Here is a 20,576-nt window from a genome sequence, read left to right on the forward strand (position 1 = left end):
GGCTGCACTGCTGGTTTTGGTGCAGCTGAAGTTAGGAGGAATATCTTTGTGTGTATGTGTGATTATAAAATGTGCCTATATCACAACTAGCACATGCAGGTGTGGGTGAGTGGCTTGCAGTCCACGAGGGCTGCAGTTATTTAGCTGGGGAGTGTCAAAAATATGAGGGTCCAGCCCAGATTTCAGAGGGAAAGCCACTCGTAACAGTTAAAAGTAATAATTTCCTCAGCAGCTAAATTAAGTGCTATTGCAGGCAAATGTCTCATTTCCTGGGATGTCACTGCCCCAAATCTGGAAGTCAAGCAGAAAAGGCTGCTCTTACAAAAGCACCAACTTTACTCCCAGCCCTTTCCAAGGTCGCTGATGGACCCAGTAATTGCAGGATAGCTGTGCCCTACGGTGAACTGCTTTCCTGCCAGCAATTCATTTGCCTCTGTGGGAAGAAGAAATTGAAGCTTGAGACAGTGAAATGTGATCACTACCCACTTAAAAACCTTTCAGAAATGTCTCAACTCTCAGCTGAAATCAGGATCTTATAATTAGGTTAAGTTATTATTATTATTATGTGTATTATTTTGTTGTTTTATTAATTAAGCATAGAGTACTAGAAACCCACAGTGTGTGTGAGTTCTCTGGTGACAAGGACATGTGTGAGCTGTGCAGGGAAAGCAGAAGGGCAAAGCCTCTGGAAAGCTTTTCCTTGTGTGTTACTGATGCACTGAAACACTTGGGTGTTTCCCAGGAGCTGCTCCTCCAGGGCTGGGAGCGTGCCCTGCATGTGAGGCTTGTGCTGCTGTCCTTCTTGGCCCTTGCTGTGGAACTGCAGCCAGCACAGGCTCAGTTTGTCAGCAAACTGGGAGTGGGAAGGACCTGCAGGTTCCCTGTCGTGTGTTTTGTGTCGTGTGGGTGAGCTGGGCAGCCAGGTACCACAGAGCCATAGAGGGAAGCAGACTGCAAACATCATGCAACAGCAGGAGATGAGTGGCCAAGCCTACCAAAATTGGAGATGAGACAGAAATTGGTAGAGTGTCTATCAGGTGAAGCACTTTTCTAGTGAGAGCTGCATTTTCAGAGTTGAGGTGAAACGACTCTGGGTCCTGGAGAGGCTGTCTGGTGTCTCTGCGTGCCCTGAGGTCACAGCTCCTGGGGAAGCAGTGCAGGGCTGGCTGTGAAGCAGTCAGACAGGGTGTGAACAGGTCTGTCAGCAGTGGCAGGTGATTAAGTAAGGGCAAGCACGATTCCTATCTCGAGTGTCAAAGTCCAGAGATCCAAGTGCCAGGGATGCACACGGAGACAAGGAGCAGCACCCCACCCTCCTGTGTGCTGTTCCAGCCCTGTTGTGGGCAGCATCAAACATCCACTGGAGAAATGCTGACAGTAACCCACAGGAGGAGGATTAAGGCTTTCTGGGATCTGCTCTGATTTAGCTGATACTGTGCTGTGGGATTTCCTAATGCCTTTCCCTACAAGCTTTTCCTGCTTTGCATAGACACCAAGAAGCTGAGCACCTGGCGTTGCACGAACTGGAGGAGCCACATCACAACCTCAGTAAATCTGGCTTTTTATGCTTATTCAAGATATTCCCAGTGCATGGGACAGGACAATTTCACAGTGTCCATGCTTTCCAGAATGGGCCTTGTCTGCCTCTTGTCTCAGTAACATCATCATGGTGCTGGAAAGGGAAGATGTGCCCCTGCTTGTTGCAGGGATCTGTAATTACAACACACAATCGTGCCTGGAGCCAGCAGTGTACCCACTGCATTCCCAGGCTGCACTCCAGAGGTGGAGCCACTCCTCACAGGAGTGTGTGCAGTGTATCATGGCTGCTGAGCACTTCCCTGGCTTCCAAAGGTAAAATGATTTGCCAAAATAAAGGAAATAATTCACACTAAAAATCTAGAAAAGCTGTATGGAGAAACAATGTGATTCTATGCATCACATGGGTAGGGTTTTATGGAAAAATAAACCAAAAAGCTGAGATAACCAAACCCAAAATTCTGCAGGAATCTTTGCTTGATCTATAAATATCTGTGCCAGGGTTCAGCTAAAATATTTTACAGTTGAAGGGGAGGTTTATGGTTTCAGAGAAAGAATTCCCACAGAAGAGTCTTTCTAAGGGGAGGGTTTTATTGCTGTAGTTAGCCTTCAAAACCAGATTCTAATTATGTACTCTGCTTCTTGGTTTTTGGAGAAATGGTGATGAAACAGGGCTGAAAACACCACTCTGGAATGAGAATCTAAATGGAAGAAAGCTGCCAGAACAACCTTTTTTTTTTGCCTTTAAAAAAAAATAAATAAATTAACTGCATGGGTGGAACCACAAAAATTCTAGTTTTCCAAACAGCTGTGACATGTGACCTCAGACCCTTTCACAAGCAGAAAATATCCAAAAGGGCACACAGTAACATAACACTGCTGCTGCAACCACAATTACAGGAAGAAGTATTTACAAGGGAAGATGCTTCAGTCCATCCTAGCAGGAAATCCACCTGATAGGCCACTTGCCCTCTTGCTGGGGAAGGCATTTCTTGGATCAGGCTGCAGCTGGGAGCTGCCAGCCTCGTGCTTTGGAGCGGGAGCTGACTCGGGACACTCTGGTGCTGCTGCTGGCAGTGCTGTGTGGCAGGGCTTGCCTTCCTTCTGTGCCACAGGAAGGCTGTGGGGGACAGGGATTGGTGGCATCCCTGGTGCAGGTGTCTTTCCCTCCTGCTGGCGTGGGGAATGTGAAATACAGAGCTGTGTTTCGTGTCAGGTACATGGAGGCAACGTATCTGTGATCGTGATGTGTGAAGTGGAGCAGAACATCCCACTGGCTTTTGAGAAAGCAGGCACATGGATGTGATGTTTCCAAGAGCGGTTTGACTGCGTTAGCGGCAGCTGAACTGCACTGCAGCGTGGCAGAACCGCTCCCTGCGATGCCAATTCAGTCTAGAGGCGCTTCACGCTCCCTTCAAGCCTTCCCGCAATAACCTCGCCGTGGACCTCCTCCGCTTGTTTTCCAGAACGCCCTTCGTGCCATCCCCAGCGGGCACGAGGCTTCTGGCCGTGCCAGGAATCCTTGCGGGCAGCACCCACGCCCCGTTCCTTTGGGATAATACCTTGTCCCGACCCCAGGAGAGGAGAGCATCCCCCGGAAGAGCAGAGCATCCCGGGCGGAGCGGCGGCTCCTCCCGGCGCTGGCGGGCGGGGCCCGCGGCGATCCCGCCCCCGGAGCCCTTTCCCGGCGGAGCCCCGGCGCTCCCCGTTCGGCAGCGGCAGGAGCAGCAGCAGCAGCCATGAAGTCGCTGTGTCTGGTCACCGTGGGGGTGCTGGCCATGACGCTGCTCATCGCCAGCATCTCCCTGCTGGTCGCGCACGTCTTCCAGACGGTGGTGGATCTGCAGGTGAAGCAGGTAAGAGCATTGCTCGGTGCTTGTTTAGCGGTTTATTCCGTCTGGAAATAGCTGAAGGAGGGAGGGAGAGGGCTGGCTGCCTCCTCGCAGCAACGCTGCTCTGGGCTCTGAACCCCCCCTGCCCTGCGCCGCCCGCCTGGGCTGAGGCTCAGAATGGAGCTCAGGCTGCGCTGGTCCCTGGGCTGGGTAAAAATCGGGTGGGGATGGGTGAAAATGCCTCTTCTTGGGGCAGCGTGGCTGGCTGTGGGGCTCTCTCCGGAGCAGCAGCACCTGAGGGGAGCAGGGGGCACCTAAAGCACCCCTTATTTTTGCTATCTCTATCATAAACTGCTTGCAGCTTTCATACTTATTCTGCTGCTCCGTTTACTGGTGCCTCTGGAGCAGGGAGGGAGGTGCTGTGGGCTGGAACACACGGTGTCTGCCGGTTCCCCAGGCTGGTGATGGCAGCCAGGCATTTCAGCAGGTTGTTCCACACTTGGGGACACCCATCCTGGGGATGCAGAGGCCTGCACTGCTCCTGCCCTGCCTAAGCTTCTGTTTCTCTCCCAGAGTGGCTCTGTGCATTTCTGCAGTGGCCCAGCTGTGTTAGGAACTCTCTTGGAAATCCTTTGTAATGAGCAATTATTTATCTATCTGAGGAATATCATCTTAGTTCTTATTCTGACAGAGACGCCAGGAGTGCTAACCAGCGAAGGGGTTTGACCAGTGCTGTTGTCTAATTGGTGACCAGATTATCTGTGATGTCCTAACCTACTGTTCTTTCCTCTGGGCTGTTGACAGGGAGCATTTCCTACCATGGAAACTGCATTGTCTCCAATCGGTTTGGTTTAGCAAGCACAGCGTGGGGTTGGCAGTCAGCTTACAGCAGGTTGTGCCACTTGGACGCGCAGCTCCATCCCCCTGATCTTGGCTCTCCTTGGGAAGGAGTCTGCCCTCTCCTGCATCCCAGAAGTTCTGCTTCCAAGCATTCTTCCTGCCGTTCCCAGAGCAGCGGGGTGGGAGCAGTGCTTTGGAGCAGGACTGTCAGGAATTAGGGGTGATCCTCCTTACCGCATTATCTCCCGGAGCAACTTATGTAAGAGCCACTTGGCGTTTGCTCCGCAGGCCTTGCAGTAAGGCAGGCTAAAGTTTCCAGAGCTCGGGAAATCAGGCCTTTGCTGCCTGCTGCTCTGCAGCTCGTTGCTGGCACACATCTGGATGGCAGGGAATGAGCTGGCCGGCTCCCTGCCAGCTCCCGGAGCGCCTTGTGCAGGAGTCACACCCTCCAGGCTGGGGAAGCGCAGCCCCACAGCAGGCTGCTCCAGTCACTCTGCTGAGCTGGCTGCTTTCCACCTTTGCTTTATCCCACGTGAGCTTCCCCTCGTTTGTGTGTAGTCGGGAAAGCTGCTGTCTCTTGTGTAACCGCGTGTGCGGCTTAGAAAATCTTGTGCAAATAGACAAATCTCAGTTTGCCCTTGGAATGGGGCAAGACCCGAGCTTTTGCAAGGAGTCCCTGTTCCTTTGAGGGCTTTCCAAGCGTCCTGGAGCGGGGCTGTCTTGGCAGTCTCAAGTGCAGCTGGAGTGGAAAGCCGTGTTTTGGAGCAGCTGAAGCACCTGTATCTCCAAAGGCAGCACCTGTGAAAGGCTGAGGATGGCTCTGCTTTCCCTGGGGGTTGTGTGCAAGCAGCCTTTCCAGCCAAAGGATACAGAGAGGGTGTGGGAAGAGTGGGAATCCAGCCTGCTGTCAGACTTCACACCTCTTGAAATTCACTGAGCAGATGTGTTGTGACAAGAACACTGGCAGCACTCTTCCCAGAAGGCATTCAAGTCTCATCAACTTATTCTTTATCTGCTTTTTTTTTTTTTTAATTTCTGTGAACTAAACGTGCCATCCCAAGCAGAATTCCAAAACCTGTTTGTTATCAGGGCCTACCACCTGAAACTTGAGAGAGTAGTGGGAAAAAATCTGTAATGACCAAGGATGAGTCTTCTCCAGGAGAAAGGCATTCCAGCTGCCAGTGTTGTTGCTTTGTGCCCTCTGATGGGTAGATGCTGGTGGGTTTATTGCTGTAGGAGTGCAGGTTGTGAATACAACCTAATATTTTATATTTATATATATATATCTATACACACACAATCAATCTTGGAGCTATGCTCCTCATTTCAAACTTGGAAGTCAGTCAGTCCTTTGGCCTGGGTGTTTCCTTCACAGCACATCCCTTAGGCTGGGAATTTTAGAAAACACACTCCAAACTCCTTGAAATTCCACTGGACTTGTCGCCAGGCATCTCTTGAGCTGAGTTGGCTGGAATGTTTCAGGCCCAAAAGGACGAGGAGGATGTTTGCTCCTTTGATTTAGCTGATGTACTGATCATTTTTTGCTGTTGTTGTTTAATGCAAAACACTGGAGCTCTCAGGAGAGTTTAATATGAAGGCCTAGCTGAAGGATCCATTGGGATGCTCCTTTGGGACAGGGCATTCCCAAGGTGCAGGAGTGGAGAGGTCTGTTCATGCTGGTCTGAACACTTACCCCACCACCTTAGCAAGTTGTAGTTAAACTCTGTGATAGATGAACACATAAAAGTGCATCTTTGAATTAAAACGTTTAGGGGTTCCAGGAAATAAATTTTAAAAAGAAATTAAGTTTTCTCTGTAGGCTTCAGGAATGTTCAGTGCCATTTCCCACTCCCACCATCACTGCCAGTAGCTGTTATATTTGGGAGTGAAAGCTCCCTGTTTATTTCCTGTGTGTAAAGCACAGTCAAGGCAAGGAAACAGCAGCAAATGAGAGAGCTGTGGGTTCAGGGCTGGCTGATAAATGCAGTCAGCAGGAAGGATGCTTTGGAACACTGGAAATGAGCTTGGAAACACTGGACTCCGCTTGGAAAGAAGAAGCCCTGATGTCCTTGTACCATCCTGTGATAGACTGAAATATCCCTGGTAACATTTGGTGAAAATCAGAAGAGCTTAGCATGTTTCATTATTTGACAGTTTTTGGGAGTCTCTCTGAATCCATCTCACAAGTTTGTGAATCTGCGTTTGCTGTCACTGTACAGAGCTATAAGTAGACACTTAATTTCTGTGGGAGGTGCAAATTGTGCCACACAATCCAAGAAATAAATCTGTAATTAATATGACTAGTGAATACTAGGGAATACAGAGATGAGTCTCCTTGGCATAAATGATAAGAAAACATGATTAAAGCATCAGGCTGTGTAAGAAATTGCATGTATGAGGTGCTGGTAGTTCCAGAGAAGAGCTCCAAGCTCCTCAAGCGTGTCTGAAACACATTAATTTTTGAGGTGTGCACAGCATAAATGGGTTTTAATCCTACAGGGAAAGCAGGCTGCAAGTGCAAAGTGCCACCAGCTGGGCTGGCTCTCGCTGCCATTCAGCATTCCTGCTGCCATGCCCAGCTCCTGCCAATGAGTTTGTCTTTGGAACAGTCTTCTCTTTATCTCATCCTTCAAAATTCAAGTCTCCATGGAGAGAAAACGCCTCCTTAAGTGGGAAGGCCAAGAATGAGTCCTGAGGCAAGTGTGGCTGATAAGACCCCTTGAACATTGACCACGAGCTGGCAGCTGTCCAGCCTGCCCTGCTTCTGAGCTTCCACTCACAATATTCCACTTGTTTTCTCAGAAGAATGAAAAGAGTGAGTGTTGATGAGAACCATTTAATTGCAAATCATTCCCCTCCTCCCTTTTTTCCGCCTACAGGTGATGTGGTTTTCAAAGATAGACTTTTCTTTGTGTTTATTCCTGAACATTGACTCTGCAAGCCAGTTTTCTCTGTGTGACCACTGCAGCAGTTCCAGAGTTGTAGCTGCACGAAAAGCCTTGATTTTGGTGGTGGGGATGCTTTATAGTGGGGTGAATTTTTATCCAACACAGGACAGTAATAAAGTTGAGATCTCTGTTGCAGAGCTCCACATGACAGGTGTGGTTGTGACAGTTGTATATACTGATAAGGGGTATCACTGAGGTAAGGGAATTAGTTTCATTTCCTAAGTGCTTCTGTTATAAATAATGGTTTATAGCTTGGTTACAAAATAGACTGACACACCTTGGGTCTGGAGATGCAGGTGCTGACATTGCTGTAGGAAAGAAATTAAAGACAGAGGGAGAACAAATCTTTCTCCTATTCAAAGACCTTGGAAAGGCACAAATCCTAGAGTGATCCTGTGTGAAAGCAATTTGTCATTCACAGTTTTTCTCACGGGCCGCTGAAAACCAAAGTCTAATTGCTTGGGAGACAGAATCTCACAGCTGTGTTGGAATCTGACTTTCTTGGGCAAAGAAATCATCGAGGCCAGGACTCTTTTGGGCTCCCAGCATCGAGCTGTACTTTTATCTGTAATGTTGGCACCTTTTGTGGTGTCTTGCACCAGGTGGAGGTTTTTACTGATGCAGGAAAGGAAACAGGATTGCTGAGTAGCAGCTGATCAGCCTCCCTTCTGAAAAATGCCAGGCACCATTGTCTGTGGGGGGGAGTGCAACTACAAAGCAAGCAGTGCTGCCTGTGGCCAGGAGAGCAGGTGCCTGGGTTGGCTGGTGTTCACTGAGCTGCCCCAAAGCAAAGCAGATCTAGAACTGGGGTCTGTCTCGAGTCTTACTGCCTGTGCTTGCTCCCAGGGCATGCAATTCCTCTCTCCTCTTCCTCTCAGTGCCATGCAGCATGGTAGCATCAGCAGCTGATGTGCCTTTCTCTTGTTTCAGGGAACAGTCTTGAGGAATGGCACAGAAACCTTTGAGGCCTGGGAGGACCCTCCTCCCCCAGTCTACATGCAGTTCTACTTCTTCAATGTGACAAATCCTTTGGAAGTGCTCCAAGGCGCCACTCCTCTCGTAGAGGAAATAGGACCATACACCTACAGGTAGGACCTCTCAGGAGTTCCACACTCCACAAAAACTGCTGTGGGACGAATCCAGAAGGCTTGGGATCCTGTTGTGGGAGAAAACCTAGGAGTTAATGTGTGAGGGGAGGTTTATCCAGGGGAAGAGCATGGTCACAGCCCACACAGACAGCACTGATGCTTGCAGGCCAGTGACTTCTGTCAGATTTTGGGCCCAGTTTTGCTGGTGTGCTGCTGTTCTTCACTGCTGAACACAGAGGAAGTTGATGCGTCCTGGCCTGCTGTCTTGTGGGCTGGGGATGTTTGGGAGGCTGGGGAGAGAGGAGTGTTGCACAAAAGTGTGACTCATGCTCGCTCAGGAATTGGTTCCTAGCTGGAGTTGCACCATCCACATGGGTAAAATGAGGCCAGAAAAACACTTAGAGTGGTACTAAAAGGGTCTTCCTGAGCCAGCCCTCTCTGAAAAACCTGCTTAGCTTTTAAACCCATCTCTCATTTTTACTGATGGTTTTACTAAGGCTGTGTGCAGTGTTAAATATTGTCCAACTCCTAGAGCTGTCCTGTGTGGCACGGAGGGATTTGAAAGTCCCCTTACAAAAGAGTTTTCCTTCAGAGCTGTGTTGTGCTCAGCTGCCTGCAGCTGTGGCAGGAAGGGCTGTGGTCCTGGAGTCCTGGTGTGATGAGGAATTCATCACCACAGCAAGAAGGTGGATTCCTGAATGTCAGCCCACTTTTGGTCACGCAGGCTCATCCAGGCCAGGCACGGGCTCAGTGCCAGAAGGAGCTGTCTTTACCTAAGCTGCAAAATCATCAGAATCTCTTGTATTTGAAAAAGTGCTGGAATGAAAGCAGAAGCCTTTGTGGGAGCCTCGATTTCTACATTATCTCTTGCCTTTCAGCTTCCTTCTTCCCACATCTCAGCTTCCCTTCTCCCCCCACCAACAATCCCTTCCCCTGTCTCCTCTGCATTCTAGTCCTGTGTCTGTTTAGTCTTGGCAAACTCCATGTGGTGCTTTGGCAAAATCCCTGCTCTTACAGGAGCCAGAAGAGCTGGAGAAAAGATGATCCACAAGCTCCCCAGTTGCCAAGCTTTCCTTCAGGTGTGTGTAGCGTAACGCTGGGCATTAGTCAGCAGTGTTCTCACCCAGTGTGTTCAGTGTCAGGAAGATGAGCAGGACCAGCTCCAGGGTTCACAGAGCTGCACACAGGACACCACATTCAGTCCTCTTTGCCAGCTTCTTCTTTCCTTTCCTTAGCTCCGAGTCTCTCCTGGGTGTTCCACGCAGCCTTGGGAAGCTGCACCTTGCCCATGGAGGAGCTCAGCAGGGTGGATGGGGTTGGTGCTGTCGTGGCTGGGCTGGTCCCTGCCCCAGGGGAGGCCCAGCCTGAGCTGCTGGTTTTCTGGGAGAGCCTTTCCCTGCATCCCACGCCGAGGGATGCCTGCGAGCGGGTCCCCGACGCCGGCCCTCCCTGCCGTGTTCTTGGTGGGGACAGGGAGGGAAGGAAAGAGGCTGCACATTCCAGCTGCTTCTGCCTGGTTTGCTTGGCCTCATTCTGGCGTGTCTGGAGAGGATCTCCCTGTGCTCTGCTCTTCCTCCATAGAGGAAGAAGGAAAAGTTAGGAAGTGGAGAGCTCTCTTGCAGCAGGTTCCATAAGCCTGGCCTGGCTGTGGTGAGTGGGTGGGAGGAGAGGAGGTGTGTGGGAGCACAGGGAGGGGTGTTCCAGCCACACTGCATGCTCCAGCCAGGGAAGAAACCTCCAGCTGGTTCCACAGGCCCTGCATGGCAAAGCACTGAAGCCTCGTTTGGCCTTAGCACGTGGCAGAACTCCTGAAATGCACTCACGTCAAGCGCACGGCACCGTGTTTTTATAAAACAGGGTGTTTGGGGAAAGGCTGGGAGTGAACTGGGCTGAACAAGCAGAGGGGAAAAAAAAATCCAGTCAGTGACAGGGAGGGCTCCAGGGAGTCTCATCCTGCAGCTCAGACTTTTCACCAGCATACATTGTAAAGCACTTGAGGCAGATTCTGTAACAAAAACATAGTAGTGCCTGTGCTTTTAAATCCTGGAAGTTGAGCTGGCACCATGTAAAATAAGTAATTACAAAGTTCAAGCTGCCTATCTGCCCAAGCCTGCTGAGTCCCAAAGAACACTGGAATATTGTCTGGTCTTGCACACATGTACAACTTTTTAACTTTAACATCTTAGAGCTTTAGTAACCTCCTACTCATATCCCTCATCAGGGCATCAGGGAGTATTATTTTCCTCTCCAGAGCTGGAGAGGTGTCTCAGGTTACTCCTGGCCTATTTTAGGGAGGATTTCACAGCTGTCCATTTCCATTCCCCTCAGTTCCACCCCTGGGGTATAAAATAGATTGCTGTCCAAGAGGCTCTTGCCAAGTCAAGCTGGAAGTGTTGCCAGACCAAGATGTTCCTGGGTGGCAGGGATGCTGGGGAGTGGTAGAGACACTGAGGGTAAGAAAATGGGAAGTGGCTGGTTTCTAATAGCAGTAGTTTCACAGGCCTTTCCAGTTTGCTTGAGCTGTGAAAGCTGAGCCAGAGCAATGCAGCCTGTTGTGAAGCTGCACTGATGGCTCCAGTGCAGCCAGGACACAATCTCGACCCAAACTAAATGCAGAAGATCAGACACAACATCTGGCAGAACAATTCTCCCTCACGTCTTGTGACTCGACGTTTACCCAGGCAAATGTGAAAGTCAGCAGGCTCCTGAGTCACTGCAGGCTGAGGAAACAGCAGGAGTTTCACTCCTGCATGTGCCAGCCCGCTGCCATTACCCTTTTGGGATTTGCTGGAGCCACGTGTGTGTCAGCCTGCTCTGCACAGCTGCACAGTCCTGGTTGGTCAGGTGCTAATGGCAATGGGAACTCCCTTGTGCTCCTGACATGTCAGGGTAATTAGGATCTGACTTTCTTGTCAGGCAAGCTGGTAGCATTTGATGTTCCCTGCTAATTGGACCGGTCTGTCAGCAATCCTGAGTTTTATCCTGCTGTCTGAGTGCTTAGACAGGAGCAGCAGCAACCTCCCAGGCCATGGGTAGCAAGCAGCAAAAATTCAGTCGAATTTCTGTCGTGCCCAGGAATCCTGCTGGAGAATTAAAGAAGAACTAAAATGAGGCTTTTTCTGTGGTTGTGCCACATGTAAGCCCTGGTGCTCTGAGCCAGCAGAAGGATTCTGGTGGGTTCTTAGGTCAGGTCCCTGACACACAAGCAGCCAGCATCATTCTGAGAGTGGATTCTGCCTGCAGCAGAGGCAAAAGCTTCATTTTCAAACTGGACTTCAGGGCAATCTCATATACAGTGTCTCTAAATCCTTCTGAGCCATCTGAAATTGTTGTCCTTCCTTTGAGGTTTTTAAAGATGAGGAAAAAAATGAGGTGCAATTAGCACTCAGGATGGCATTTTTGGAGACGCCCCGTGAGGTCTGACTCAGCACACGCAGACACAGCAGGGGGTTTGTGTCAGTGGGGGAATCTGCTTCCAAAGAACTGAAAATGCCACCCTTTATGTGCTTAAAGCAGTAGAGTTAATTGTGATTAGTGCTGTGTCTACTTGTTTAACTCAATTAGAGAACATACTCTTGTCTTTCAGGGAATACAGGCCAAGAGTGCACGTCCAGTTTTTGGACAACGGAACCAAAGTGTCTGCTCTAAACCCAAAGACTTACGTATTTGAACCTGAGAAGTCAGTGGGAGACCCTGAAGTGGACCTGATCAGGACAGTCAATATCCCTGCAGTGGTGAGTTCTCTTTCATTCCTGCTGGGAATTCATCCTGACACACTTCAGAAGGAGCAGGGTGTTGCTTCATCCTGACTCTCCCTTTGTGGTGGATGAATGTGATGGAAGAAGAAGAGAGGCAGCTCGTGTCCTGGGCAGATGCTGGTCTCACTTTGGGGCTGGACTGTTGTGGGGGGTTTATTTTGTTCCTCCCCCTCCTCTCACCTCTGCAGTGCCTTCCCCTGGTGCTAGGAGATCACACACTCTCCAGGGACAAGGGGAAATTCAGGCTTGCTGGGATTCCATGAGTCAGTGAAACCAGGGAATCAGTGATGTCAAATGTCTAGGAGGACCTCTGGCTTCTGCATGAGGGAGTTGGGAATGCTTGGGGTTATTTTGTCAAAATTGGAGAAGCTGCCTCCAAGTCTGCTTCTCAAACCAGAAACAAACTACAGTAGAGCAATTCCAGACAGAGCTGAGTGAAATTAAAATAAAAAATGTACCCTCAGACTGTGCTAGGTGACATAGAGTCTCATAGTGATCACAGGCAGGCCATTATTTTGGTCTTATACAGGGATAGCATGACAACAAGCAGATCCCAAGCTGTCACAGCTTCCAGAGGCAGTCAGGCTGCACTCAAATACTTGGGGGTATGATTCAGCCTTTACTCTTCATCCTGGTTTAGTTTCAGTTGCAGGGTACTTTCATTTCAGCTTTTTCCCCAGCACTTCCAAAAATGCCTGATTTATGAATGAGTCCAGAAATGCCCTGTATATAGCAGTAGACAGGAATCAGCTTCCTGAAAGTTGCAGACAATACAGACCCTGTGTTTTCAATTGCTCCCAGGCATCTCGTGGTGGTAAGGATTATCTCTCCTTCAGATTTTTGGCTGTGATGTACTGTAAGAGGCAGTACAAGAAGAACCACGTGTTGGTTAGGCCAAAGAAACACCCTCCTTTTGTTATGACCTCTGTTGTCAGCCGGGAAGGAAATAAATGTTAGAATTTTGGGGAAATCAATGCGCAGCGGAGGAAAGCATCTTTGCCCAGCAAATCTGACCATTGCTCCCTCATTGCAATGCCCTGGCAGACTGCCATGGAGTGGACCAGGTCAAGCCCTCTGCAGTTTGCCACGGAGGTGCTGCTGCTGCTGTACCAGGAGTCGCTGTTCACCGTGCGCAGCGTGCACGAGCTGCTCTGGGGCTACAAGGACAGGCTGCTGGCCACCATCCACGTCCTGCACCCCGAGATCGACCCCGTCTTCGGGCTCTTCAGCAAGGTAACTGCTGGCTCTGCCTGCTGCTGCTGGCCCTGGGGGATGAGGGATGCATAAAGCTTTCCAAGGACAGCATCCTCCCATTTTGCCTGTGCTCGCTTGAATGGCGTGGGCTTTGTGGAGCCAGTTGTGCAAATGTCCTGATTTGAAATTGGATGTTAATTCTGTGCTGGAGCCATTCCTGGCTTGCACAGTGTTTCTGGTCATTGCATGTCCTGCTGGAAAAATGTCCTGATTTCCCTAGTAACTGACTGAAATTGGATGTTAATTCTGTGCTGGAGCCATTCCTGGCTTGCACAGTGTTTCTGGTCATTGCATGTCGTTTTGGTCTGGGGGGAAATCATTGCTTCATGGGGATGTTTGCAGTGCTGAGGTCATTTCTGTGGGGTATTTTCTTCCTGAGGGCTCTTTATTCAAGGGGCAGCTCTTAAAGGGAGAAAAGGCTCATCTGGTGTTTTATTTCCTGCTTTTGGAAGGTGTAAGGATCTTCCCATGTCACTTCCACCTCATTCCTGTCCAGGGTGGAGTTCAATGAACTGCACAGCTCTCGGGGGATCCATCACTCCTGGGGTGGATTTGGAGTGGTGACAACTTCAAGTCCTGCCACCCCCTTGCAGTGGCACAGAATGAGTGGAGCCACTGAAAGCTCCTGCCTCTGTTTGCAGATGAATGGAACTGATGATGGAGAATATGTTTTCCTGAGTGGGGAAACGAACTACCTGAACTTCTCCAGGATTGTGGAGTGGAAAGGAAAAGAGTAAGTTTCTCAGTGTACTGTTGCCTCTGTCACAGTCTGCCCTTTGCTTGCCTGGTGCCAGTTTAAGGAGGATGAAAGTGCAACTTTAAACCCCTTTCAATGCCTTTTGTTGTTAGCAGAGCTGAGGCAGGAGGAATTGGCTCTGTGCAGGTCTGATTCCCATTTGCCTAGGCCAGGAGCTGGCATGGCCTGACTGCTTGCTGCCCAGACATCTTTTAGCCCTTGCTCTCGTTGCTTCCCTTTCCTCAGGTCCTTGAGCTGGTGGACAACAGAGGCATGTAACATGATCAACGGCACAGATGGGACGTCCTTTCACCCGCTGATCAGCAAAGATGAGAACATTTACATCTTTTCTTCAGATTTCTGCAGGTAAGGAGAAGACAGTGGCACTCAGGCTTCAAAGCAGAGCGTTTACATCCATTCCTCTCGAGGTGGCATGTTAGGCTGGTGCTTCTCCTCCTGTGATTTCGTTTAACACTCACAGTGTTCTGCATTTATTAGTGGTGGGAACATGAGAGCTACAAAATACCCTCCCAGTCTGCAGTTAAGGATGTGTTACTTGAAAATGGAAATTTGTGAGGTGAGAATTTGGAAGAAAACTGCAAGAATAGACTGGACTGCAAAGCTAGTATTGAGGGGAATGGAAGGAATTAGATGAGCTATCCTTAAGCTTCTTTCCTGCAAAGTGTTCCTCTGAGCTGTGCTTTTTCAGAGAACCCAGGTTGCTCTCTTCAGAGATTCATGACTTTACATGATGCTGTTTGAAATGTGCCAAGGAAATCTTGGCCTTTCCTTCCTTATGTAACACCTTGCCTCCCCTCTTGCTGATTTCCCGGTGCCTGAAGAACAAAACCAGCCTGGAATTATTTAAATCAATACAGACATGTCTTAGGCTGAATTCAGATTGTTCTGCCTTCCACGACCGTGTTCCTTTCCTGGTCCCTCCCAGCAGAGGTAGCAGCACTCACGTGGGGTCCATCTGTTCCTTGCAGCAGCAGGATGATGTGATGTGATGACAACGTGGTGGGACTGCAACCCGGGACAACCCGATGTGATGTGATCACAACGTGGTGGGACTGCAGGGGGACACGTGTGGCTGGGCTCAGTGCTGCTGCAGCCTGACACGCCTGGCCCTGCTCTGCTTCCCCGCAGGTCCCTGTTCCTGGTGTACGACAGCTCGGGAGCCGTGGCCGGGGTGCCCACGTTCCGCTTCGTGCCCTCCTCCATGGTGTTTGCCAACACCTCGGTGAACCCGGCCAACGCCGGCTTCTGCGTGCCCGCCGGCAACTGCCCCGGCACCGGCGTGCTCAACGTCAGCGTCTGCAAGCAGGGTGGGTTCAGTGTGCCCGTCCCACTGGCCTTTGGAGCTCCACAGGGAGCCCTTCTCCTCTCAGAGCTCTGGGCTCCTCCAAGGCTTCCCCTTGCTCGGCCTTTTGTTGTGGTGCTGACTCGGTGTTCTCGCCTCCCAGGTGCTCCAATCTTTCTGTCGGCTCCACATTTTTACCAGGCAGATCCGAAGTTTGTAGAGGACATAGAGGGCATGCATCCCAGGAAAGAATACCATGAGACGTTTCTGGACATCAATCCCGTAAGTGCAGCCTTTTTTCAAGGGTTCTGTAGGTGAGTGGATCCAAGCACATGGGTTTAGGTCACCTCCTTGTGTGGTGGGTGTTGGTGTAGTCCCGTTGACCTCAAGGAATCTGTAGTAATTCCATGATGCTGGATGGAATGGGAGATCCCATTTTGGGTCAGCTGTCCTGTCCCTGTCCCCTCCCAGTGTCTCACACACCCCACCCACCCACTCACTGGCAGGGCAGTGTGAGAAACAGAAAAGGCCTGGAGCTGGAACATCTCTGTGTTACCCACGCTGTTTTCACCACAGCTCCAAAACACAGCCTGATGCCAGCGGCTGTGGAGAAAATCACTTCTCTCCCAGCTAAAACCAGTACAGCAGTGATCTCTACACCCCCACAGACAAATGTGGGTCAAGGAAAAGAGCACAGTCACCACCTGCCTGGTTTACAGAAACAGTGCTCTGACTCACCAGGCTGTTATGTGCAGCTAAAGCAGGAGGAAATTCCACAGCTGCTCTCCTGAGGTCCAGTGCAGATCCTGCTGTGTGTGTGTGTTCCAGGTTCTTCCTGCGTTCTCACAGCTCTCATTCTTTCACCTTCTCTGGTTTTTTTAACACTGATCTCTTTTATTCCCCAGCTGACAGGGCTCGTCTTGCAGGCAGCCAAGCGGATGCAGGTCAACGTCCACGTCCGAAAATTACCTGAGTTTTTGTGAGTGTTCTCTGCTGCTGGGTGCAGTCTCATATCTAAGCTGATGTTCAGCATGGTTTTTTCTGCAGTGTTCTGATGGAATATGGGGTGGAGAGAGCAAGTGTGAGAGAGAGAAGGCCAACCAAATCTCAGTTCCAAGGGGCACTATGCTCCCCTCTCACAGGTGACACAGATTCTGTAGTTGCACCTGCAGAGTAAAGAATGCTGTATGGCAGCTACTCCTCCTGATGTTTACTGGCACAGCTTGGCTGTAATAACTACAACACAAGTATTTTATCTGCCCAGTCCCCTTGGAAGACTCAGGGGTGTTCTTCAGGTTTGTTTCCCAGTGTCCAGGAGCTGTCACAGTAACACAGCTCCTGCCTGAGCTGGGATTCCACATGTGCCAACTGTTGGGGGATTTTTGCTGCTGTGCCCATGTCGCTTGGACAATAGTTCCTGTGTTTTACAAGCAGGAGTAACCTTCAACATCAGCTTAGCTCAAGTCCTGCTGCCTGGCACAAATCTGTCACTGAGTTACTAATGAGCCCTGGATGAATTCCTGTCTTTCCCTGCCCACCAAGTCCCAAAACACAAAGTCCCTGCTCCCAAACCAGAATTTATCCATCCGTGAGATCAAAACTGTCCTAGTCCAGCAGGGAGGTGAAAATCCACAGCAAAGAGGAACAGCCCAGAGGTTTTTTAGGGACACTTTCCATGTTCACTGCTCTTGTATAATCTGTCTTCACAACCCTCAGGTGGAAAAGTTCCAAACCCGTAATTTATTTTTTTTTCACGCAGTGAAACCGGCAACATCCGAACGCTGATTTTCCCAGTGATGTATATAAATGAGGTAAATAGTTTTGCCATGTCTTTGCAGCACTGTGGCATGTTAATGCTTGCAGAAATACCCTCTGAGGCAGCCAGAAAAGAAAATGCTGATTTTCTTGTTGCTTGTACAACAACAAGATAGGTAGGAAGCTGTTGCTGTTTCTTAGCTAACACCCTCCTGCTGTTTGTTGTAGTGTTAATTTCAGCCAAACACTCTCAGTCAGACAATCCTTTTAAACTCAGAGGAGTTGGCCATGAGGAAAAGGGGTGCTCAGACAGAGGCAGGGCTGGAGGAGATCACACCTTTTCCTGAGTCATCTGCTGTGAATATTCCTGAGCTGTACTCGGATCACCGAATCAATTGGTGTCAGTCCATTCCTAAACCAAAAGTTCAAACTCCCTTTTTTCCTTTGAAATACAGACTAGGTGATCCCTCTGCCCCCTGGAAGAATTTTAGGGGGGAAGTATGTCAGGAAGCAGTGGTGGAGAGTTGTGGGGGTGTTGTTTCCCTGCCCTTCACCAAAGTGATCTTACAGAAAGCACAGAAATAAATGAACTTTTTTTTTTTTTTCAATTTCCTTTTCACTTCTTTCTGCTCCAGAGTGTTCTGATTGATGAAGCATCTGCCAGCAAACTCAGGCACGTCCTGCTGGAAGCCAGTGTTGTGACTGGGATCCCCTTTGTAATCATGGCTCTGGGGATTGTGTTTGGGATTGTTTTCATTGTGCTGGCCTGCAGGTCCCAGAGGATAACTGAAGAGGTAAGCAGCACTTGGATTTGACTTTGCTTGCTGTCCATCTGCCTGCATTTGATTTTTCTTTTTTTTTTTGTTTTTGTGTGGTTGATTTTACCTTTTGGTGTCTTTCTGCACGTGTTTTTATACTGTTTTTGTTGGGAATGACCTTTCTAGGGAGGGGAAGTTTTAATAGACTCAGAATAAACGCGCCAAAGCAAAGGAGCGGAGTTAATCCGAGGAGCCTGGTAAGGCAGGTCCTGTCTCTGTGCCCAGTTCCCTTGCCAACAGTAGTGAAACAAATCAGCCTGTCTAGAGGACCCTGAAGGATAAGATGCAAAAACTCCACCATTCCTGAGGACAGATTTAGTTGGTGTCAGTGTTCTCAGCAGAAGAACTGCGTTGTGCCAGTGGGTGATTTTCCAGAATCACCATGCGAATTTGTGGCCAAAGAACAGATGAATTGCACAGACAGCAGCAGCAGGGAGTATTCTCCAGTATTGTCTGTTTACAAGACAGCCTGTAAATCTGTTTATGAGCACTTCTGTCCCAAGATGACACGCTGGCATTAAGGTGCCTGTCGGGGTGAAAGCTGCTGCCAACATTTCACCATAGCAGGGTTCAGATGGCACCAAGTGTGGAGCCTTTGGTTAGAGGAATAGCCTGGGTTCTCTAGGAGGCTGTTTTCATAGTCACTGTGGCCTCGTGTGTTTGTTGTTCCCTAAATGCTGTCTTACAACTCCCCTCTGTGCCTGGGGAACCCCTCTGGGTCAGTGGGATCCACTGCCATGCCATCCCCATGGGACTGCACTTCAGTTTCCTGTGCAGGACAGGCTGGTCCTTTTCCCTTTCCTTCCCTTCTGAGCCTGCCTGTGTTGCCAGCAGCTCAGCCAGGGCGTCAGTCTGTCCCACTGCCCAAGGCCTGTCCTGGGAATTCCTGCCCCACCCTCCATGCACAGCTTCAAACCAGCTCTCTCGGACGTGCTGGAACACTCTGCAGGGCTCAGAGTGACAAAGGGACACCTGCATTCCGTGCTTTTCCTGCTTTGCTTTTTGTTGCTTTTCCTGCAAGCAGAGGTAATCCCACAGCCTGCAGCTCTTCTGGTGCTCCCTGGCCGGTTCTGGCCTTCCCTCCTGTGTCAGGGGCTGCAGCAGGGCCCTGCCCAAGCTGCCACCTCCCCTCTGGTGCTTCCTTAGGCTCTGTTAGAGGGAATTCTCCTTAGAAGTAGGAGCTTTTCCTTTCCCTGCTTGGAGTCTGGGCAGCGCAGCTTCCCACGGAGGAAATCTCTCATGGCCTGCGGTCTCTCATTGCTGTGGTTTTGTTCTTGCAGAGCACGGAAGAAGAGAGGTCCCCACTCATCAGGACGTCCTAGTAGGTTTCATTCCCCCTGTGAGCTTGGAGAGCAAACCATTAGAGCTGACCTAACACCAACTGTCCCCTGTGGAGCCACGCTCGTGTCCAGCCGGGACAGAGGTGGAAGGGATCTGCGCTGTCAGCCAGGGAGGAGACTTTTCTCTCAGCTACGTCGCAGCTTTCAAACTCCATTTGCAAACCGCTCCGGATCCTGCTTTTCTCAGCCCTGCCCTCTGTCCGTGCCCGCTCCGGCGGCCACGGAGGGAATGGGTGTGACGCGGGTGGCATCGCTGACAGCCCTCCGGGAAGGCAGCGGGCTCCTGGGCAGCCCTGGGACAGGGACACGCGGGCTGTGGGCTGGGCACAGCGCCCTCCGTTTGTCACTGGTGTCCTTGCTGCTGTCACAGCACACGGTGGGACCGAGCCAGCGGCTGGAAGCGCTTCTCCGTGCAGACCACCTCGGTGTTCCCACCCTGCTTGCTAGCCAGGCTTCTGTCCCTCGGGTGTGGGCTTTGTTCTGCGGCTCCAGGCACCACAGCTCAGCTGTTCCTGGGCTGCAGGGGACGCAGCCCCTGGGTGGGGTCGTGGGGGTTTGTTGGGAATGCAGACTTGGCGTGTTGGGGATGAGAGCACCCCTCCGTGGGTCCGGAGAGCTCCTGACACTTTTTTTTTACTCGTCAAGCAGAAACCTGTGTTAAAAGTCACCAAGGTTCCTCCACCCTTCCCTATTAAAAGAATATTGTCATCGAGGAGTGTTTCCCTGGGGAAGCGAGATGTGTGTTGGAGGTGTGCAGCTGTCTTCTGGAGAGGGGCACTGGGCTTTGCCTTGCTTGGGCCTCGCTTTGGGGCCTTTTTCCTGGCTGCTGCATCCCTGCAAGTGTCCAAGGCCAGGCTGGACAGGGCTTGGAGCAGCCCTGGGATCGTGCAAGGTGTCCCTGCCCGTGCGTGGAAAACAGAATTCACTGCTTAGAGTTTTGTGAAGTTTACTAATAAAAAAAAAGGACAGTATTTGCAGGGCTGGGGTGCTCCTGGCCAACAGCCACAGTGTTATCTTCATGCTGGTGCACATGCATATTCATGTGCTTCGCGCATTGTTCGAGCATTCTTGTGAACTTCGTGATGTTTTGGGAACTCCTTTCTTCGACTTCATGATCCAGCTAATCTGAGTGACATCCTGGGTGTCAGGCCAATTTTATTTCTTCTTGTGTCTGCATCCTGCTGTTTCACATGCCCTGATAAGGATTTAGCATGTCCTCCTTAAATTTAACGTGGTATTCTTTAATTGTCCTCCGGTGCTCTGGTTTGTGTCAGGGTTACCTTATCACCTGGACAGGTTGGTCAGTGGATGGCCTTACACTGTTTTTAGTTACACAAAAACCTCTTCTTTTTTTCTTTTTTTTTTTTT

At 50.2% G+C, this 20,576-nt stretch overlaps 1 protein-coding gene across 2 annotated transcripts; it reads left to right on the plus strand.

Annotated features, from left to right (window-relative positions):
* The first annotated feature begins 3,218 nt into the window (after window positions 1–3,218).
* SCARB2 (scavenger receptor class B member 2) lies at window positions 3,219–19,918 on the plus strand. Of its 2 annotated transcripts, XM_041459659.1 has the most exons (13): window positions 3,219–3,392; window positions 8,087–8,244; window positions 11,831–11,978; window positions 13,047–13,235; window positions 13,898–13,989; window positions 14,239–14,358; window positions 15,142–15,320; window positions 15,459–15,577; window positions 16,201–16,274; window positions 17,055–17,106; window positions 17,686–17,844; window positions 17,995–18,065; window positions 19,149–19,918. In XM_041459659.1, the coding sequence occupies exons 1-12, from the start codon at window positions 3,276–3,278 to the stop codon at window positions 18,022–18,024; spliced, it is 1,437 nt and encodes a 478-aa protein (XP_041315593.1). In that variant the 5' UTR covers window positions 3,219–3,275; the 3' UTR covers window positions 18,025–18,065; window positions 19,149–19,918. The 2 variants fall into 2 exon arrangements, with proteins under 2 accessions (XP_041315593.1, XP_041315592.1); XM_041459658.1 differs by lacking the exon at window positions 17,995–18,065.
* Window positions 19,919–20,576: the final 658 nt, after the last annotated feature.

Source organism: Pyrgilauda ruficollis, unplaced genomic scaffold (genome assembly GCF_017590135.1).
Source record: "Pyrgilauda ruficollis isolate IOZ18807 unplaced genomic scaffold, ASM1759013v1 scaffold139, whole genome shotgun sequence".
Taxonomy (NCBI): domain Eukaryota; kingdom Metazoa; phylum Chordata; class Aves; order Passeriformes; family Passeridae; genus Pyrgilauda; species Pyrgilauda ruficollis.

Bases quoted from the DNA above. Each gene is read 5' to 3' on its own strand.
- SCARB2 (XM_041459658.1), top strand. From the start codon at position 3,276: ATGAAGTCGCTGTGTCTGGTCACCGTGGGGGTGCTGGCCATGACGCTG. The intron at 8,245-11,830 runs GTAGGACCTCTC...CTTGTCTTTCAG, and splicing joins ATAGGACCATACACCTACAG to GGAATACAGGCCAAGAGTGC. The intron at 17,107-17,685 runs GTAAATAGTTTT...TTTCTGCTCCAG, and splicing joins CAGTGATGTATATAAATGAG to AGTGTTCTGATTGATGAAGC.